Source organism: Platichthys flesus, chromosome 11, assembly GCF_949316205.1.
Source record: "Platichthys flesus chromosome 11, fPlaFle2.1, whole genome shotgun sequence".
Taxonomy (NCBI): domain Eukaryota; kingdom Metazoa; phylum Chordata; class Actinopteri; order Pleuronectiformes; family Pleuronectidae; genus Platichthys; species Platichthys flesus.
The window spans coordinates 17647385-17667384 of NC_084955.1; the positions used below are offsets into that span (position 1 = coordinate 17647385).

Here is a 20000-nt window from a genome sequence, read left to right on the forward strand (position 1 = left end):
ATTCAACATTCCTATTTCTGTATTCTCCTTTAATGCTGTTTTACCTTGGAGTCCTCTGATCTGTTTCCTATTACAAACCTTCCATTCTTCAACTTGCTACAATTTACAAAATGCAAAGCACCTACTTATAATCATTATATAATAATACTCATTATTATTATTATGATCATTATTATTATACTGTCATATAGGAGGAAATAATCACATCCCAATACAGGTTCACATATACATGTTTACAGTGTTGTGCAAGTTTACACCTCTCATGAACTAGTTCAAATTTCAGTTCATACAAGTAAACATGAAAAGTTCACGTTCATATTTCACCATTTAAATTCTGAACTAGTTCATAGTTCAGTTCATGTCATAGTTTTAAGCTGGAAAGTGAGAATGAAAGACTTAACTTGTTAAAGAAAACCTTATTCATTATTACTCCTTGCCTTTACTGTCGGAATCTTTATCAGACAGTGTAAAAATCCCTCTCTGCTTTCTCTTGCCATCTGTTTATGAGACCGAGAGCTGTTGTGTATATGGTATGGCCTGCCCCTTAAAGGAAAGTTTGTAGTGTGTGACGTAGTGCATCTGGGTATTGTGGGTAAAGACGCTAAAAGTGTGTGTATAACGAGAAGTGACGGACCACCTGGAGGTGACACCAGTGTTGCTCCTGCTGTATATCCGAGAAATAGAGTGTGGCCGCATTCCAAGTAAAGAAACATCTCCTCCTCCGTATTCACGGAGCGGTCCGGACGGCTGGTTACCGGCCAGACAGCGAGCCAAGATGACCAGTGACAGGGGCGGCTCCTGGTACAGGCGACATAGGAGACTGATTTCTCATGACGTGAAACATGCAATTTAAAACAATACATTAAGTCACACCATCATTCTCTTAACCCCGGGGACGCACCGGAGGTAGAAGCGCTGCGAAAAGAGGTCCGCTTCTTTTCCTCGCTGTGAGGTCCTGAGGCTGCCCCCTGCTGGCTGCTCTAGCTTGGTTTGTGCAGCTTGTGATTAACTAAAGTTGTCCATTAAAGAAAATCTTTAATTTCCTTCAAGGGCAATTTGATGTACAACCAGCAATCAGTGCACGACAAAAATAAACAAATATAAACAATGTAAATAAAACACAATATAAAAACCCTATAGACTAAGTAGCAGGGGAAAATTAGCTTTTAATAAATGAATTGATAAGTCGACCAACAGAAAATTACACGTCAACTATTTAGATATTCTTGAAACATTTCATTCTGCTTTTAATTTCCTGTTGTGATTCTAATAATTATTAATGTTGGTGACATTTCCTTGATAAATGGGTGGAGGTTTTGTTATATCTGCTAAGGAGGTTATGTTTTCATTTCCGATTTGTCAGTCAACAGGTTTATGTAATAAACTACTGGACCAGTAACCACACAACTTGGTAGAAGGAAGCTGCATGGATCAGAGATGAACCTATATGGCTCTGTTGAGCTCTACTGAGTGCCAGTCTGGTGAATGAATCTGGAATCCTCTCTCAAAAAACATTTCCCCAGCCCCATAGGGTTTGTAGTTTGAAGCTAGTGAGGTGTTTTATAAAGATGTGATCGAAAATGTCAGAACAAGTGAATCCACTTTATTTCAGCATAAACAGAAAAAAAAACAGTTCCTCATAGATTGTGGACATCATTAATGTTTATTTGTGTCGACATGACATGATATGCTATCAGTACAGGACTCTTTTGATATATTTTGTTATATTTTTTTGTTGTTTTTTATGGCTTACAATTTTGTCTGCCTGTGTGTGCATCTGTTTACAGTTCAAAAGTTCTTGGGGATGCATGACAGTTTGCGTGTGTATGTTGGGGGGCGCCAATTTTAAATCTCACCTAGGGCGCCAACATTACCAGGGCCGGCCCTCACCAGTGAGCTGAGCTCCCAACTACGGTTCAGAGCTGAGACACTGGCCAGAGAAGAAAACACTTGGAAAACGTTGCTTGATTGGTCTGCATATGTGTGCCATGAGTGATGGGTAATGTAGTGTGAAGTTGAGTTAGTTGGTTTAGGTTAGGCTACATCGCAGACATTTTACGGGCACTGAGCAACGACATGGTGAAAGCATTCGATTTAGACAGCGTGACTCCTGAGGAGAAAGTATTGAAATGTCCAAAGCGTTAGTGAACAGGTAGGGGTGGGGCACGTGACAATTCTAGGCCAATGGCTGTAGGGTTTTGTGGGATGGCAGGCTCTCATTGGCTGATGAGTTGGCATATCATGGGTGAATGAGGAAGGGGAGTGAAGAATACAGTGGTGGAGGATAGGAGTGTCGGAGTTACAAACAAAAAGTGTGATGTGTTCGCTGGACTTTAATAAAGTTACACATAAAGAGAGGTTTCCTGTCGTCTATACGCGAGGACGCTACAATATGAACGTGTTCACCGTTCAAATTCATTATTTGTCTTGAGTTGCGTTCAGTTCATCTTTCTCATAAAGGTGAACATGTTCAATGAACGCGTTCTTTTGCGTTCGTTCATGCACAACACTGCATGTTTATTAATACGTTACACGATGGTCAGTGGCACAATATTTACCTTGTTTACACAGAACAGTGCATGGTTCATGTGAGTGACTTCATCGTCTATTGTAGAGAAACCTTTGAGAAGAGGATGATGATGGAAAATGTTCAATAAAATTCTTTGAGCACATTTGAGCACATTCCCAAAAAGATGGTTTCAATTAGTATAATTGCCTTCATAATTGGTTTTGGTCACATTATGTTGAGACCCACAAGCAATTTGTTTTCCTCCTTTAATTTAAGCCAACGGGACCTTAATGAAAGTCAGAAATCACACACCTAAACCTCAGTGATAAACAAATGTGTCACACTGTGGTTTCTTCCTTTGTGATGCTGTACCTCGCACTGTCCACAGAGAGGCGTCCTTGAAGCATCTTCAGCATGAAGAGAAGCCAGAGGAGCTCTGCTCACAGGGGCCTGTCTGTGGAACCATAAATTAAACACAGTGAGCCCTTCAGATCCGAACAACACAGGAACAGCTGGCATGCATGTGTGTTACACGCTCCCCTTTTATCCATGCTGCTCTTTATCCTTTTATCTTCGCCTTCTCTCCTGGGAGCTGCAGCACTGAAGAAAGTATTGCAGCATGACTCAAGCAAACTATATAACTGTAATGGGCTGTTGCACTGCTTTGGAAACACTAATCTCATGCAGATAAAATGGAGAACAAGGCGATCATAACGAGCATAAAAGCTATTTTGGCAGGTGTTGTTGCATTGTTGTGAGAAACTTCACACAGCATCCCCTCTATGCCCCCTACCCCGAATCTGTCAGAGGGGTTAGTCAAAAAGAAAGGTTATTTTTTGGGACATATGATAACACTACTACTACTACAATTTGTATTAATAATGACAATAACATAATAATAACAATCATCATCATCATCATCATCATTATAATAGCAATAGTCAGTCGCAAGATACACAGGAAAACAGTAAGAAGTAAATGCAATGAGAAGCAATAATGAGCAGCAAATGCAATTAAAACGTATAGGAACAAAAACAAAAAGAGGATTTTAAACAAAAAAGAAAACCAATGCAAATAAGAACAATAAAAGCTTTAAAGCCTGGAAAGATTCAAAGAAGGAAAAAGAAACACCACACATTTGCATTATTTTGCAGTCCCTGACAAATATAGATTGTAGGTTGAAGTTGTAGTCGTTCTTCACACTGAATCCTAGACTCTACGTGGAAGCTGTTGTTAAATGATTAAGAAACCTTGTGAATATTCTCAGTCATCCAGGTCATGGTTACCCAAGAATACTTGGATCAATGGCAAGGGGACTCAGTTGTGGATACTTGAACACGTTACAACTTTCGTCCGCCAGATGATCAACAACCGAGTCCAGTTACCCTTGATTCAACATACAGGAAAATATCAGTTCAACATATCTCACACGCTGTGTGACTATTTTCATTGAATCGTTCTCACAGTTCGTCCAAGGAAACTGAAACTGGATGTGACCTGTGCAGCCCCAGCACTAATACATTTAGCCAATGAAAAAAACACATGAATCTCTATGTGTCTTTTTTTAACAGAGAGAAGAAAGAAGTCTTGTCGTCCCCTCCCAGTTAAAATTGTGTTGGTTTAAAAAATACAGCCGAAGGGAGATGGAACGAGAAAACCATCTGTTGTGTTAGCTGAGACGATTTCCTTTTTTTAGAAGAGAGAACCGCCCAAAAATACAGAAGAGTAACAAATTAGTAAAAACATACATCTTGCAACTGTCAGCAAAGACGTGCTATTTAGAAATGTTTGTGTACATCAGCTTCAGGTTTAACGTCTGCATAGTGTGTACATTTGTACATGTGTTCTTCCTATGTGCAGTATTTGTGAATGAAACTGACTCTCTTTTGGCATCGACTCGCATAAAGTGTTGAAAGTGGTGTTTTGGTGGTGGAGTGGTTGTCACAGCAGGGGCCACAGGATCCTATGGTGCAAGCACAAACATGGAAATACATATTTGTCATTGAAAGCCGCAGCACAGCACTGGCGGTAACCTAAGAGGCGAGCGGCCGTTGTGATAGCACCCAGTGTTTGTGTTACATAACGCACAGCCATCAAAACGGTCGCAACAATAGTCCTGTAGTATGTAGTACCAGGGGAAATCTATCTGAGTGGAGAGAAAGAGGAGAGCGTCAAAGCTGTGGGAGGTGGGAAAGTGGCCTGACCCGCAGCTGGTGATAAGTAGCACACAGAGCTGGCATGCAGACAGCGAAGCACAGAATAAAGCTGTTTGTGAGGCCGGGTTTCAGCTGTTAGCCATGTCCCTGTGCGGCGCGAGGCAATAATATGCACATGGAAAGAGATACAGGGTGATTTCATGAACTAGAGAAAGCAAGAGTAAGATGAGCAGGAAGATAAAAAGGAGACGAAAACCTTCAATGTTCTTTAACGCAGAATGAAGAGACTTAAAAGTGTCATGAGGAAGAAATGGGTTTTAGAACCAGTATTTCCAGTGATGGAGGAAGTACTCAAATTTTTTACAAAAGTTAACGAACAAATAAATAGACGAAAAATACCAAAGTAAAAGTACCACATTATCTTTTCTCCCGGGATGGAAGTAAGTACTTGGTTTTAAATGAACTTAACGTATAACATTTAGCTGTAGAATTTAGCCTTTCTCCGAATGCAACAGGTACTACATTATTTCGGCCAAGTCTCTTCAAGGCCTTTTCTGAATCCATGTCAGTAGTTTCTTCACCAGTGATGCTGCTGCTGCAGGAAACAGGTTCTAATGAACCTGCTCTGATTTGATCTGTGGATCAATCCCCCTCTAATTACTGATTAATTTAAAAACAATAACAAAGAATATGATCATGTTACACAATACATTGGTTGTAAAAAGTAATGGACGAGAAAGCTCCGATATTTGTTGATATATGTGGTGGCTTCAAAGTGAAAAGTACCTGGACATAAATCTACTTCAGTACAGATAGATGAAGAATGCTAAGTACAGTGATAAATCAAATGTACTTTGTTATTTTCAACCCCTGTGAGTTTCGAACCGTATCATCCTGTCCCCGGCACATTGAGACAAGAATGAAGGACACACAGAAAAACAAGAGACAGAGTGATGCTGGATAATATAACGTTTCATGTGGCTCACGTCCCTGTAATCCCAGCAAGATTCAGGGATCACAGATACAGCTTGGGGGGCTATTCCAATCATTCCTGCATACCTGTTGATCAGATGAGGAATCCCTCACCGTGGGGACATTTCACTGAGTAGAGAGAGGGGTTGAGGGTGAGAAAAGAGAGAGAGTGGGAGAGAGAGAAATGGAAAGAGAAGAGGGAGGAGGAGAGGTGTGCGTGGGGGGTGTACGTAGGCAAGTGAGTGACAGCTGAGGAGTGAGGGGGGAGGCAGAGGAGTGAAGGGTTAATGAAGGAGTGGGAGATGGTCAGAGAGGGGAGAGAGGGGAGAGGGGGGGAGTAGATGGAGCACACAGGGAGCGGATGGGGGTGAGGCAGTGGTGGTGGTGTGGAGGGGGTGGTCCGTGGGGGTGAAATACCTTGTAGCTGGTTCACGCGTATTTGCCAGCATAGCACGCAGGCGAGAGGCTGTAAGAGGGAGTTGGCACAAGAGTAGGAAAAGAGAGGGAGAGAAAGAGAGAGAGGGAGAGAGAGGGAGAGAGAGAGAGATAGGGAGAGAGGGAGAGAGGGAGAGAGGGAGAGAGGGAGGGAGAGTTGAGTGTGTGTCTCTTGGGGAGAAGTACACAGTCAATATCCAGGTCTGCAGCAAACATTAATGACCCTCCTCTATAAAGCTGCACTGCTGCTGCACGGACCCTCGGAGCAAAGGCTACACAACATCAACAGGGTTTCTCCGTTATCTTTGAACTCAAGGACACACAGTAGAGCCCCGGCACAACCCGGCCACTAGTGACACTGACAGCAGCCTCCTAGGAGTTAAAGTTTCCTTATATGCTGAAAAGAGACAAAGACAAAGTGACCAGAGATCAACCAGCAGACCAGAAAATGACAGTGAGTATTGTGCAAATCTTAACATGCACCTGCTGCATGACAAGTCATGTTCAAAATGTTCTATAAGTGTCACGTCCTGCTGCAGAAAACAAACACACAGAAGCAACTGATCCAAAACACGCAAATGCAACAATCAGTCCTTAAATATGAATGCTAGTGGGTTTCACATCTACTATTACTATAGTGTTTTTGCAGCTGTACGATGTGATGACATGCAGGAATGGCAAATATGAATTCATGGCTTTTTACTGCATTTCCCTGAGAGTGTCGAGGTTTGACAGACGCCGTGTTGAGAGGATTATCAGCTTGTAAACTTCTAGCACTTCTACCAGACTTCAAATTTGTTAATGAAGTTAGCTGCTCCTTGAAATCTCACATCGCTCCAGCTTCACGCCAAGGTTCAATTGGGTTTAATTAATAATCATCTCATCTGGCAAGGACAGGACAAATATCAGGATACTCCGCGTGCAGCAAATGTTTTAGGTGCGTGTTTTATGATTTATGAGTTAGAGAAACTGAATCAAACCTAAACTGTGACCTATATCAAATCTCCAGCTGCGGGAAATGTGCAAAATGTAATATATGATATTCAAATGGAATCAATGGCAGCTGGAGAATGTAATGATATGATAACCACAAGCCAAGATTTAGATTCAGCATTTTCACTCTGTGCTCTGAGCTAAAACACACAACATATCTCTATTCCATCTCTTATATTTAGTTTCTATTCTAGTGTATCATTATAAGGCACAGCTTAACTGATCCACACAATTCAGTTGTTTCAGCAGCAGGCAGTTCAGAATGAGGGGAATATCAAATCAAAGAGGCAATAGAATAAAAGACACCAAAAGACTATTTACATTATAGACACTTTTCACTGTAGTGGTTAGTATGAAATGTTATAAAGTAAATGATCATTAATGTATCAGATTTTTATCAATGTGCATTCATTTCATGTCTTCAGTTTTAGTTTCAGTTCATCTGCAGATTGTAAAATTACACTTTTGCAGATTAAAATAAAAACGTGAGCGTATTGTTGCACCTGCAGCATCACTTTATTCACCGTGGATGGTGAAGGAGCCGTGTTTCAGATAGAGCCGTCTCGTCAGATCTGTGCCACGCAGGCGCCTCAGACCGGCTGAAACCTGTCGTCTTATTTTTGGCCGCACGTCAGATCCATTGGTTTATCAAGATACAAATCTTAACTGTCATCCATTCAATCACACCTCAGGCGCAGCATCAGTCGAACGATGCACGAAAAAAATGATTTAAAGTAAAAAAAAAAATATTTACCATAGTCCTGTTTATCATCTATTATTTGATAATCGGGAATGATAAGAGGTGTCACAATTGTTTGCAAGAGCCTTACAGAGGTAATCTAATTAAGCTCAGTTATGCAACCGCGTAAGGTCAAAAGTAAAAATATATCATCCTCCTGCAGATTGCTTTAGGTTTTGCGTAAAGCCGCCTGTCTTGACTGTTTACACCCTTCTTAATTTGCCGGGGCATGTGGGGGGGGGGGGGGGGGGGTATACTTCAAAGCTAGTCTACATGGATGTGATTTCGCAAAACAGAGATTGACGTTGTAGAATGAATGACAGCACCAAATGTTCTCATCACACACCTCGGGCGTCGTGTTGAGATCTGAGGTTTGTCCTGTTCATAGGAAAACTGAGATCAGGTGATAACATCACTCAGGATGTTCCACGAATTCCAGCTACATGCAGGTTGAGAAAGACTATTTCATTCTATGTTGGCACAAATTATTGAGTTTTCAGAAGACAATGAGATCCCCCAGAGCCTCATGAGAGTTTGTTGCAGATCACTATTCCAACTAATGAGACAAATGAAATATTTTGTTGAAAGCTTCTCATTAGGCAATGAGCCATGGTGCAGGTTCAGATAACAAGTCAGTAAGTGGAGCCTCGGATTCAGATTCATTCCGTGAAGGTATCGATCATAACGTCAACACGTGTCGCTCGAGCTGTGGATCGTCTTTCTCTTGACGCCACTCAACCAATCATCTTGTGTAGACACTGACTATGAATGTGTGTGTTTGCTCCTCAGAGTGCAGCAGCTCAGGAGCTTGATGAACTTTGCTTCCTGTCGGCCCAGTCCGTTACCAGTCTGAAAGTCTCTGAACACTACAAGGTGGTCAAGCTCCTGGGAGAGGGATCCTATGGAAAGGTCATTTTGGCGGTACACAAAAAGAGAGGTCAGTGCAAGAGTCCAGGTCAAAGGTCGTGACAGGTTAAACTCTTTCTACGTCTGGAGCCGGTGAGCATGTATAGAGGTTTCCTTTCAAACCTCCTGATGATGATTCCTTGATTACGACCCCTCGGCTCACACGGCCTTAATAAGTGAAATTTCAAAACTCCACTTAGCTCATGTTTCTTTCTAAGTGCAGTGTTGTGTTGGCTCAGCGCAGCAGAAATGTGAGGACAGATCGGTCTTTTGATAGTGTTCTCTTAACCTTTTACACTCCTGTGGCTGTAATGAAGGGCTTTAGTACATTCTCCGGGATAGGGTTGCCGCGACTGGGGTATAGCTGTGAAAGAGTCTTTCCCAAAGGGGAAGTTATATTTGCTCACAGTGTCAATGATGGACAACACTCACATTCCTCTGGCGTTGACAGCTTTTAGTTTTCTTTCCTTTCCGTTGACTCAAGCTGATTCGATATTCTGTCACTCACCACATCTTGTTCTTCTTCACTCCTCTCAGGAACTCCTATGGCCCTGAAGTTCTTCCCTCGTCAGTCCACCTCCCTCTACTCTTTCCTGCGTGAATACAACCTGTCGCTCTCCTACTGCACCCATCCTTCTCTGACCCGGGCTCTTGGGATCTTCTTCTCCACGCCGACCTACTACGTGTTTGCTCAGCAGGCTGGACTGTACGGTGACCTCTACAGTGTGATCGTGTCAGAGGTCAGTTAAGCTGCTGCTTTTGTGGTGTGAAATGAAGTGGTTGATTCCCTGAGTGAAGAGGTCATAGAGGATATTTCCTCGAGTTTCAGCGAATGAAAAGATTGAATATGTTACAATGTAGGCTGGGTATGAGCATTGTCTCCTGGGAGTTTGTATTTAAATCCTTCTGCAACTCACATTTTCTGTTTCAGCAAAATGTTCAACGAGAACTTCATTTAGTTTTCCAACAATACCGTCAAAAAAATAATTAAGAGAAAAACTGTGACTTTATTTCAATTACATATATTTTTACATAGATTAAATGTTATTTATTAAATCAAATAGCTTGACTCATAACTTATACATAAAAATGATAGAAAACACTTCATTAATGTGACCATTTACTATGAAGTTATGTAATAAAGTTACATAAAGACAACAACCTCCTGTGGCCTCTAAAGCATGTGACATCTTTTCAAGTGTTACATCACAGCACTGAAATATCGGAAAGTCCAGCTGTTTTTTGGAGAAAGAATCTGTTTACGTCATCATCCTTTAACCAAAAACCACAAATATTCCCTAACGTTGAACACATGTACTTTTAAAAACAAAACGATTCCTTCCCCGAAATGTTCCCTTTGGAAATAAAAAGGCAGCCAAAGACTAAGACATTAGTAACATTGACGGTTTGTAGATTGAAGGACCAGATATGGAGCCCCGGGCGCCTGAGGCTTCGTCTCCCGTTTGTTTCTCATCGACAGAATGTTCATGGAAACTGTAACTGCTGATCCAGTCGTTTTGAGCTTTCGTTTCCGTCAGCAAAAACATGAGACGTGCTTGATAACAGTTTCCAGCTCGGCCCTCTTCTGCGCTTGTGTCCCTGCCAGTAACATAATAGAGCAGTGATAAGAGTAAGGGCACCCCGGTCTCACTGAATGAAGAGGGAGCATGGGAAATAAGCATCACCAACAAGTTCGGTGACGCACAGTTGATTTGTCTTTGTGCCAACGATGAAGTGTCCGAACCAGACTCCACCAAGTTGTACTGAGTGATGAAAAGCACGTTTTCTGTCCTCGGCTGATCCAGACTCTCTCTGTTCTAGCTCGGAGTGGATGAGGAGTGTGTCCAGAGGGTGATGGCCCAGCTGAGCGGTGCTGTCACACACCTCCACTCCCTGGGCTTCGTCCACCGGGACATCAAACCCGAGAACATCTTTCTGTGTGACAGCTCCTGTCGCTGGGTCAAGCTGGGCGACTTCGGCCTGGCCCGGGCCATCGGCACCACGGTCCGAGCTGTCTGGTACGACTCGCCCTTCTGCACTCCGGAGGTGGAGCCAGGTAAAGAGGCCGAGAAGGAGATGGAGAGGCGGCTGAGTGAAGGGACGGAGGATGAGATGGAGGACATTTGGGTAACAGTGGAGCCCTGTATCGACAGCTGGGCCCTCGGCATCCTGGTCTACTGCCTCTTAACCGGCTGCTTCCCCTGGGAGGAGAGCACCCACGATGACCGCGGCTACCGCAGGTACAAGGAGTGGTTTGTCCGTGAGGCGGAAAATAAGGAGATCAGAGACGTCGGGTGGAGGGGCGAGGAGGAAAAAGACAGTTACAGCATCATGGAGAAAAACCAAAGAGACAACCCTCCTCCGTCACAGTTTGGGGGCCTCAGTCCACTTGTGATGACTCTTTTCAAGGAGCTGCTCCACCCCGAGCCCAAACAGCGGGGCAGCCCAGAGGAGATCCTGAGCTACCTGGGAGGGCCGTGGCTGAAGGAGACAGAGAGGAGGGAGAGGAGCAAAGCAGAGGAGGCGGAGAGGGAGGCCAGAAGAATCCGAGAGGCAGGTGGAGTGGAGGAAGAACTGCTGCGGGAGGGAAGAGGGGAGAGATAAACTTTATAAAGACACATGTATAATGGATGTAACTTTTCTTACTTCGAGTATTTCTGTGTGTAAATATGCATTTTACTCCAGTTGAATTTGTACATGGTAAGGTTCTGTATTTTTCATATTTTTATAATTATTTTTTAGTTACAACTTTATTTGTAGTGTATATTCCAGTGTCTGTGTGTGTGAGTGTGTGAGTGTGTGTGTGTGTGTGTGTGTGTGTGTGTATTAGTGTGTGTCTTAATGAGTCTATAAATCATAGATGAAACTCTGAGATGTATTATATTATCTATAGAATCTGTTTGATATTGTTGATCTGAATAAAGTTAAATTAACTTAACATTAGCTTCTTGTGACATTTACACATTTACAAATTAGTTAATAAGTCAAGTTGGTTTTATTCATTGAACACAAAACTATAAAGTTGTTTCATTACACACAAATGTATTGGGGAAACTATGACAATGTAAAAGACTGTTTGTTATTACTCATGGAACAATAGTAGATCTGATACACGGATCAGAAGATAAAGTATTTAAATGTACCAACAAAATGTAGGATTTTTGCTTTTAACTTAATCTAAAATGCACATCTCTGCACAAATCAACAAAAAACACAATAATAATAATAATCAAATAGGAGATAAACACCAGATAAAGTGAAGTAGTGGCTGGAGAGGTCACATCTTAATGAAATACTTTATGTTACATGTTTAATGTTTCATTAGTATGTTAAATCAACACTTATCGAAAAACCTTATCAGTCATATACAAATATTTGTAATTACAAAAACCATGTGCCTCAATTAACGATAAATCTATGGTCTCTAAACCACAAACCAGATAATTAAATCAAAAATCAATTACGTGTAGATAATAACAACTTATAAAACCTTTAATACGAGACCTTGGGAAGCTCTAGCTGTGGAACGAAGGGACATCTTTGACGCAGTGAAGCAACAGGTGCAGCAGAACAGACGAAGCACATCTATAATTGGACTGAACAATACATCGTGTCAGTGATACGGCACCAGCGTGCTCCACTGACACGTCTGCACGATGCAGGGCTCAGGTGTTTTACCTGCAGATACACGGGAGACGTGATCTTCTCCTCCACTTCCTGTCGAACGCTTGCGCAGCTCAACAAACTGCATTGAAACACACAACACTGTGTTTGAACATGAGTGATTGACGTGTTGACAGTGACACAAACCTCACGTGAAATCTACCCTCAGTGCAGTGACCTCAATGCGGTTCAGGGTGTCAGTTGTCCTACATCTGTCTCCGAGGACAATCCCTGTTTGAGAAATCCCCTGCGTTCCCGTGCGCTGGTAAGACCTAATGGCCCACTAGCATCTGGTTGGGACCAGTTCAACCATCATAAATTAATGCAAAAAAAGGCCTAGACAAAAATGAATCCTCAGATTAACTTTCACAGCATGCACAATGTCTAAGTTTCAATTTGGAGGGGATCCCTGTTGGTAGCGAGCTGCTAATGCTCATGTGTGAGCGTGTGTATATGTCAGTGGGGTCTTTGCTAACCCCTTGCTAAGGACCACTCCAGATGGACTTATAAATAGAGCCCAGGTCCATCTATTTACAAACCCTGCACATCATCACCTCTCCCGGACTATCTGCACTCCGCAGGCCTCCGAATGCAAAAGTCAGGCTGCCTTGGCGCCTGCCGCAGTCGGATGGAACACCGTGACCCATCTTACCTCGTCTCTGCTCCCTCTCTTTATCTGTGGCCCTTTGATGATTACTTTTCCCCGTTCTCCGGTCAGGCCACTTGAGCCTGTGCTGTTCCCCTTTCATCTTGTGGTCACATCTGCTTTGTGATGTCTATCTTTCCTCTGAGGTCAACGCCCCCCACAGAGCAGGAATCACCAGTCGCCCTCAGTGTGTTTACATTGAAACATGTCACATCTCCTGTAGTAACGACCACGTGAGGGGCTATTTTCCGGGCAACAGAGGGAACGGGGCTTATGTGACATTCGGGCAGGGAGATAATGGAGGGCCCCCAGCCTGACAACTGGAAACACATGGTGCGGACCACAGACAATAGAGGGCCAACACAAAGTTGCTGGACGAGGTGCAAATCTGCTGAAGGTCCATGAGGACAGAGAGCGGGGGACGATGAAACCAGGAGAAGTGAGGACAGCTATAGATGGGCACTGATCGCCCAAACGCCGCTTTTCAAACTTATCATCGTGGTTTTAGAAACTACTTTCAAATCAACGATGCTTCGGCCTTCGAGCGTTTGCGAGGATTAAAAAACAAACCCTCTGATCGTGCAACTCGAGGAGCTTAGATTTAGATTCGTCAGCAAGATTCAGATTTCATTCTACCAGCATTGATTTGAAACTCACTTTAGCCCCAAAGGTCAAACTTTGTAAGGATCACCCTTTTCTGTCTTTCAAACAGCTTCCAAGTTGAAATCCTATATGATGCCTCATAGTTACCTTTTTATTTATTTCTTCATGACATGACATGATGGAAAGCTTAATCTTCTACAACAGGTATAAAAACCCGACACTCATGCAGCTGGAAAATTATATCAGGTATTAAGCCTGATATCTGGTAAAAGATTTCACAGGTCATGAGAACGATGGCTGCAAACGCAGACTCTGATATGAGAGCTGGATTGATGGCTGACGATGGAGTAAATAAAGAGCTCGTGTGGCCAAATATCTGAAATGCATCCCCAGAGAGGAGCCAAACACTTGGGTCATCTTATAGCCTAATATTTCATCCACACTCTCAATTCTCTCTGTTACATCGCCGCTGGTTAAAGCTCAGCTACTTTAATCGCTTTAACAGGTTCACTGGAAGAACATTGAATTATCACTAGTGCGCAGCAGGAAGCACCGAGGCCCGACCCTGAATCTGGTTTATAAATATGTCATTAGGCAGCATTTTCTGGGATTTGCAAAGTGTTAATGGGAGAGTTGGGTTTAGTGCTGTGTGTGTGTGCGCGAGTGTGTGTGTTGTTTCCCCGCACGGGAAACATGGCGGCGCAGGAAAAATATATCAGCTGGTTGAAATGCGGAGAAGTCGGAGGCGGGAGGAGTGCGCTGGGGTGAGAAGGAGGTCGGAGACAGGTGGAATGCCTCATGCGCTGCCTTCCAACTAATAAACGACTTGAGAGATTATCATGTGTTTACTATCTGGCATGTTTGCCTTTCTGCGTTACGATTCGGCGTCGCTTTCCGTCCGCCCCCAACACCTGCCCCCCCACACTGCTCTTGTTCTCCTTCTCTTTCCCGTCATCTCCCCTTTCCCTCCATGCCACTGCAGCGTGGGCCGAGTGGCAGGTGGACGCCTCCTCTCTTTTGCCTGCATTGCCTCCATCTGTCAAGCTGTCATCGGCCTCGCCCAGTCGACCTTGTTAGAGCCCCCCCGCAGACACTCACTCCGGTGTCCCTGTAGCCCCGATATGTCAAGGGGATGATGAGTGGCTCCCTCTTGAATGGGCCAGGCTCACCATAGAGTGAGAGTTTTGTTGTCTGCGACTTCAGGGGCATGTGTGGCAATATTTATATTAGTCAAGTTCATGGAAGACGATGCAGAGTCAAGTCCCCCCCCCCCAGGGCTTCTATAACAGGCCTAATAAAAAAGGTATTTTCAACAAAAGAGTCTCTGAAACAAGTGTTCGGGATCTGTGAAACTTTCGTCTTTCAAATCAAGACGGATTGGGTACTTGGGATATTTGAAGGGTATTTATGTTAAGTCATCATCAAGGAATTGTGGGTAGTAGATAACAAATACTCAACGGTTTCAAGTTGATTCACTTTGATTCAAATATCTCACTTAAGGGGCCAACCACTAATATGAAATAGTCTAAAATCACTGACACGTGAGGAACACTTCATCTTTTTCAGTGTTTTGACCAATGACCTCAATTACGTGCACTCTCAGAATCCCAATAGACAACACAACGGGTTTTTCCTCCGGCAATAAATTAAACTTCAGTTGCAACTAAGGATGATTTTCTTTATAATGTTTGTTTTTTCCCCTTAAATTGATTAATTTTTAATGGCAAATAATATATTGTGAATAATAGAACAATTAAGACAATCCTCACGTCTTTGCTACTGAAACCTAATAATGATTTGTGCTTAAGTAATTACATAAGGTTTTATCGATAGCTAAAAGTTTTTTTTTTGGGGGGGGGGGGGGGGATTTGACAAAAGCAAGCTACAGTCGCTGTTAAGAATGTAAATCCTTCATGTTCAGGATGTGCAGCACGCGCCTGAGGGAGGTGAAACAAGGTGAAACCCACAACTCTTACTGCAGATCAATCCTGGGCCAATCTATTTTATTAGCACTGGAATGAGTCATACTTGTCCGACTCATTTTAGAGTAACCTGAGAGCAAACCGAAGCCAATCAAGTCAATTTATTAATATTGATTGAATTGATAAATTCTGTCATTTTCTCTGGGTCTGTTGGGGAAACGGATCAGTCTCTGTGTACACTGCCCCACCTGCTGGTTATATTAAGTAGTGCAGAAGTCCAATTTGAGGCCCACTGTTGAGTGGTTGGACATAAAATCAAATTGGGGAGGGTTATAAATTACACACTCACACACTATAATAATATCAGATTTTCTGACCTTTTTTGTGGCTGATGTGGCTGTTATCTTAATAAATGGAACTGAATATTATCTTGACTGAAACATGTTTGCAGAGTCCTCTAAGGTTTAGAATGGATGAAACTTCTTTGTGGATGATGTTTGGCTGTGTTCAGGGGTGAAACACTAACATGCACTGAAACTGGTGGCTAATAAAATGACAGCTCACAAATAAAGATGAATGCGAAGAGAAAAGAAAAATTCATATGAAAAGACATCAGGTTGTTTCAGCAGAAATGGTTAAACGATGATCGGAAGGAGGACTGCGACTGGGAAAGAGGAGGAGGAGGAGGGAGGAAGAGACGGAAGGAGGGGAAAGAGGAGAAGACAAAAGATTCATAAAACTAAACGAGTTGTGGACGACACCACAAGTTGTGAGTACAAGATATATATACTATTTCTTTTTCACCTGATTTTGACTTGAGGGTCTTGTTGTTTTACTGGTAATGATCTGCAGATTAGATGTAAAAATGAAATGCGAGCGTGAACGCACTTCAGTCACTTTTAATTTTATTCTGATGTGATGTGCGGTGGTATGCAGAGTTCAGTCAGTTCAGTGAACAGTGGGACAATATGCCACTCTCACAAACAAAAACCAACAGAGCCAAACCAGGACAATCCAGCATTCATTTTCACTAATTGCAAATGCATGACTCTGGGATTATTGCTGCTGGTGACAAAGCTGTCATGCTTGCACTGGCCGGTGATGACCGTACGCTTGGATTGCAGTAATGTGTTCTATGAAAGGAAAGCTGGAGAAGAATGTGCGACTGTAACAGAGGAGGGGCGGCGGGGCTGCTCAATCAGGGCACACACAAAAAAAAAACACATTCTTTTCGGAGAGCTCACGTCTTGGACTCCAAAGTTACACTGACACATCACAAGAGGAATGATGCAGGGTGGGAGTGGAGAGAGAGAGAGACGGAGAGAGAAAGAGAGAGAGAAAGAGAGAGAGAGAAAGAAAGAGATGAGGAAAAACACATTTCCAGGAGCAGAAAGTCAAATGTTTTTCAAAGTGTCTGATTTGTCGCGAAACTTTTAAATCCAGTCGCTCCATGTAAACCTCTAATTACCCGAATGTACAGTTGAAAATATTATTCCACAGCTACATGACATCAGCCACTCGTCTATACACACGATGACACCTTGTCCCGAAGCACAGCAGCGCTCTCTGTGTGCTTAGCTGGAGCCGAACTGCAGGGAAAACATTACAGTGACCTGGAACGTTGGGAGCATTTATACATGCATGAGGATTTAGAGGAAACATAAACAGCAAAACGAGAGAATATTGAACAGTTCCACTCTGTGAAACCGTCCTGACTCTTTCCCCCTCCTCGCTTTCCCTCCAGCTCGTAAAAAAAAAAAAAATCAGGCGCACCTCTCACCAGTCGAAGGAATGGGCGGCCATCCAGTGGTCCTGCTCCTCTGCAGTTTCCACGGTAACGCCTACCAAACACAGCACACACAAATCATCTTGTTTAATGACGGTTGAGTCGCTGCGTGTTTGTTTTTGTGCTGCGAAACACTCCCCTCATGTGGTTTCTGTTCCGCAGTGCTCACAGCTGTAGCCCGGGCCCAGCAGACTGGTAATGCTCCGCTCCTGCACCAGTGGCACGTTTAGACCGGGGGGGGGGGGGGGGGCGAGTTGTGGTGCATTTGACATGTGTCAGTCTGTGAGTCATCGACGTGGGCCACTGGTAACATGTGTGTTTTCTCTGCTTGTTTTCTAGAGACCCCAGAGGCCCCCCGAGGCGTCCTGCCAGCCAGTGAGTGACCTCGGAGCTGCCTCTCAGGAGGCCCCTCACCAGCTCCCGGCACAAACACTCCAGTGCAGCTTTTTTTGCTTTGGTTTGCGTTGCTAGTTATGATTTTAAACGGATCTCCTGTTTCTGCAGATTGCAGGGAGGAGATGTACCCATGCACCAGGATGTACTCGGTCCACAAGCCCGTCAAGAGATGCATTGGTGGTCTTTGTTTGTACAGGTGATCTGCAAGATTTTCAGTTTACACAAATACAGCATACTCTTATTTAATCAAGGTGTTGCCAGCTGTATTTATAAAGACACAATAAAGACTGTGTTGTCCCACTGGGGTGACACTAACGTACCCGGTACTATTTCTCAGCCCCTTTGCTCAAATGATGTGGGGATAATGCACCAGAATGTGAAAATGCTCCATTGCATACAATTGAAGTCATGTCAAACATTTTTATAGTATAAATGTGTTAATAATACAATGATTGAAAATGCAGAAAAAAATGGACCCTGGTAGAGTTTTATTAATAAGGATGCTATTTTTGCATTAAGGTAAATTGGACTGTTTCTACAAAGAGCTTTCTCAATCTTATCAATCACCTCATTCAGTGTAGAAACAGGCATCAGAGGCAATTTAAGGCTGAGTATCTTGCCAAAAGACACTTGGAGGAGCCAGGGATCGAACCACCGCCCTTCTTATTAGTGGATGACCCTCTCTTTCTCCTGGGACACATGTAACTGATGCATACATACACTATCGGAATGTTACGGTCGAATCTACTCTCTCTGGTCAGTTTAAAAATGTCGTGTTTTATAAGATGATGCGGTTTCTTATACGAGATCACAAGTTGAAAATGTATTACCACTTTGAGTACAGGTGCCTCTCAATTGTAACTGTGAAGAGTACTTGTGTAAAACTACTTTGCGAGGAAAGATCAATCATACAAGTTTACAGTCAGTGTACTTGGCACCAGGTCAGACGTAGAACACTCATGTTCCGTCCTGTTTGTGACGCAGCCTCCCTCGTGTCTACGTCATCAACAAGGAGATCTGCATGAGGACCGTGTGCCAGCAGGACGAGTATCTGAAAGGTGAGACTCCACACGCGTGACGAGCACTGTGGCGTCAGGCGTGCACGACCGTACATTCATGAGCAGTGTCTCCGTGTCTTCTGCACTCCACAGCTGAACTGTGCCGGGAGTTGTCCGGATGGCCCAGACGTGTGGAGAGGTCATCCCATAGGAAACGCTGTCGCAATCGCCGTAGCAACCCCAAAACCTGGGCAAACAAGGCCTGACGGGTCGGGGGATGACGAGGTGACCACCGGGGGGGATGGAGCCCCATGGAGACCCAAACCAGGGGCGTTGTTATAAAAACAGCCCATAACACCATAAATTCACTGCTCAACACCTGTGGGGTCGCTCTCTCTCGTTCTCTCTCTCTCTCTCTCTCTCTCTCTCTCACACACTGAGTCACATCTATGTTTATGTATTAGTCTTTTAATTGTGTGTGAATATTGAAGGTGTGCTCGTTTCATCTGTGTATTGTTGGACACAGATCATGTCTTTCATGGTTTACGACCCATTAAAGGTACTGTAGTTATGGGCCTATAGCAGCACTGAGTCATGGTACAAGGACAGACCCACTGTGTTGAGGAATGTAGGGCACTCGTTGACAATCAAGTATTATGTGCACTGTTGTATCTAATAAAATATAGCTACTACTGTATTTACTAGTTTATTTGTCTAATTACTCGTTCCTATTTAAAAAACTTATTAGAAGTATTGTCCTGCAACTGTATGCATCTGTACACCAGTGGAAGTTCCGTCAACATAATCATTTTTCCAAAGTCACATGAGAAACTGAAATAAGTTTCATCTTTGTGTCCAAGTGACAGCTGGTGAAAATTTGAACAAATACCTTAAAGGCAGACGTGAGATTTTATGTTCAAGAATACAAACACATGTTGTGAAGCCACTGTGACATTGACCTTTGACCAATCAAATCTAATAATTCAATCCATGATTCCCAGGCACTTGAATCAGTGTGTTCATCAGGGGAAACAGGTTTTCTTGGGTCACAGCGACCTTGAACAAACTCTAATCAGGTCACCACTGAAGAAATTCCCTTAAGGTGTTGCTGAAATGTTGCATTCACAAGACCAAACACATGTTTGTAAGGTCAGAGTGACCTTGACCTTTCACGATCAGCGAACCAAATTCTAATCAGATCATCTTTGAGCCTTTTTGCACGTTTCTACCCAATTTGAAGGAATTCCCTGGAGGCGTTCTTGAGATACCGTGTTTC

The 20000-nt window shown here is 43.3% G+C and overlaps 2 protein-coding genes across 2 annotated transcripts; both read left to right on the plus strand.

Annotated features, from left to right (window-relative positions):
* The first annotated feature begins 6249 nt into the window (after positions 1 to 6249).
* On the plus strand, positions 6250 to 11648 carry sbk3 (SH3 domain binding kinase family, member 3). Its single transcript, XM_062400011.1, has 4 exons — positions 6250 to 6526; positions 8594 to 8741; positions 9248 to 9450; positions 10532 to 11648. Exons 1-4 carry the CDS (start codon positions 6467 to 6469, stop codon positions 11312 to 11314), a joined length of 1194 nt encoding a protein of 397 aa, XP_062255995.1. The 5' UTR covers positions 6250 to 6466; the 3' UTR covers positions 11315 to 11648.
* Positions 11649 to 16255: 4607 nt separating this feature from the next.
* Positions 16256 to 19421, plus strand: mfap5 (microfibril associated protein 5). The gene is made up of 7 exons (XM_062400078.1): positions 16256 to 16313; positions 17289 to 17378; positions 17493 to 17525; positions 17670 to 17705; positions 17835 to 17922; positions 18711 to 18784; positions 18878 to 19421. Exons 2-7 carry the CDS (start codon positions 17336 to 17338, stop codon positions 18988 to 18990), a joined length of 387 nt encoding a protein of 128 aa, XP_062256062.1. The 5' UTR covers positions 16256 to 16313; positions 17289 to 17335; the 3' UTR covers positions 18991 to 19421.
* The last annotated feature ends 579 nt before the right edge of the window (positions 19422 to 20000 follow it).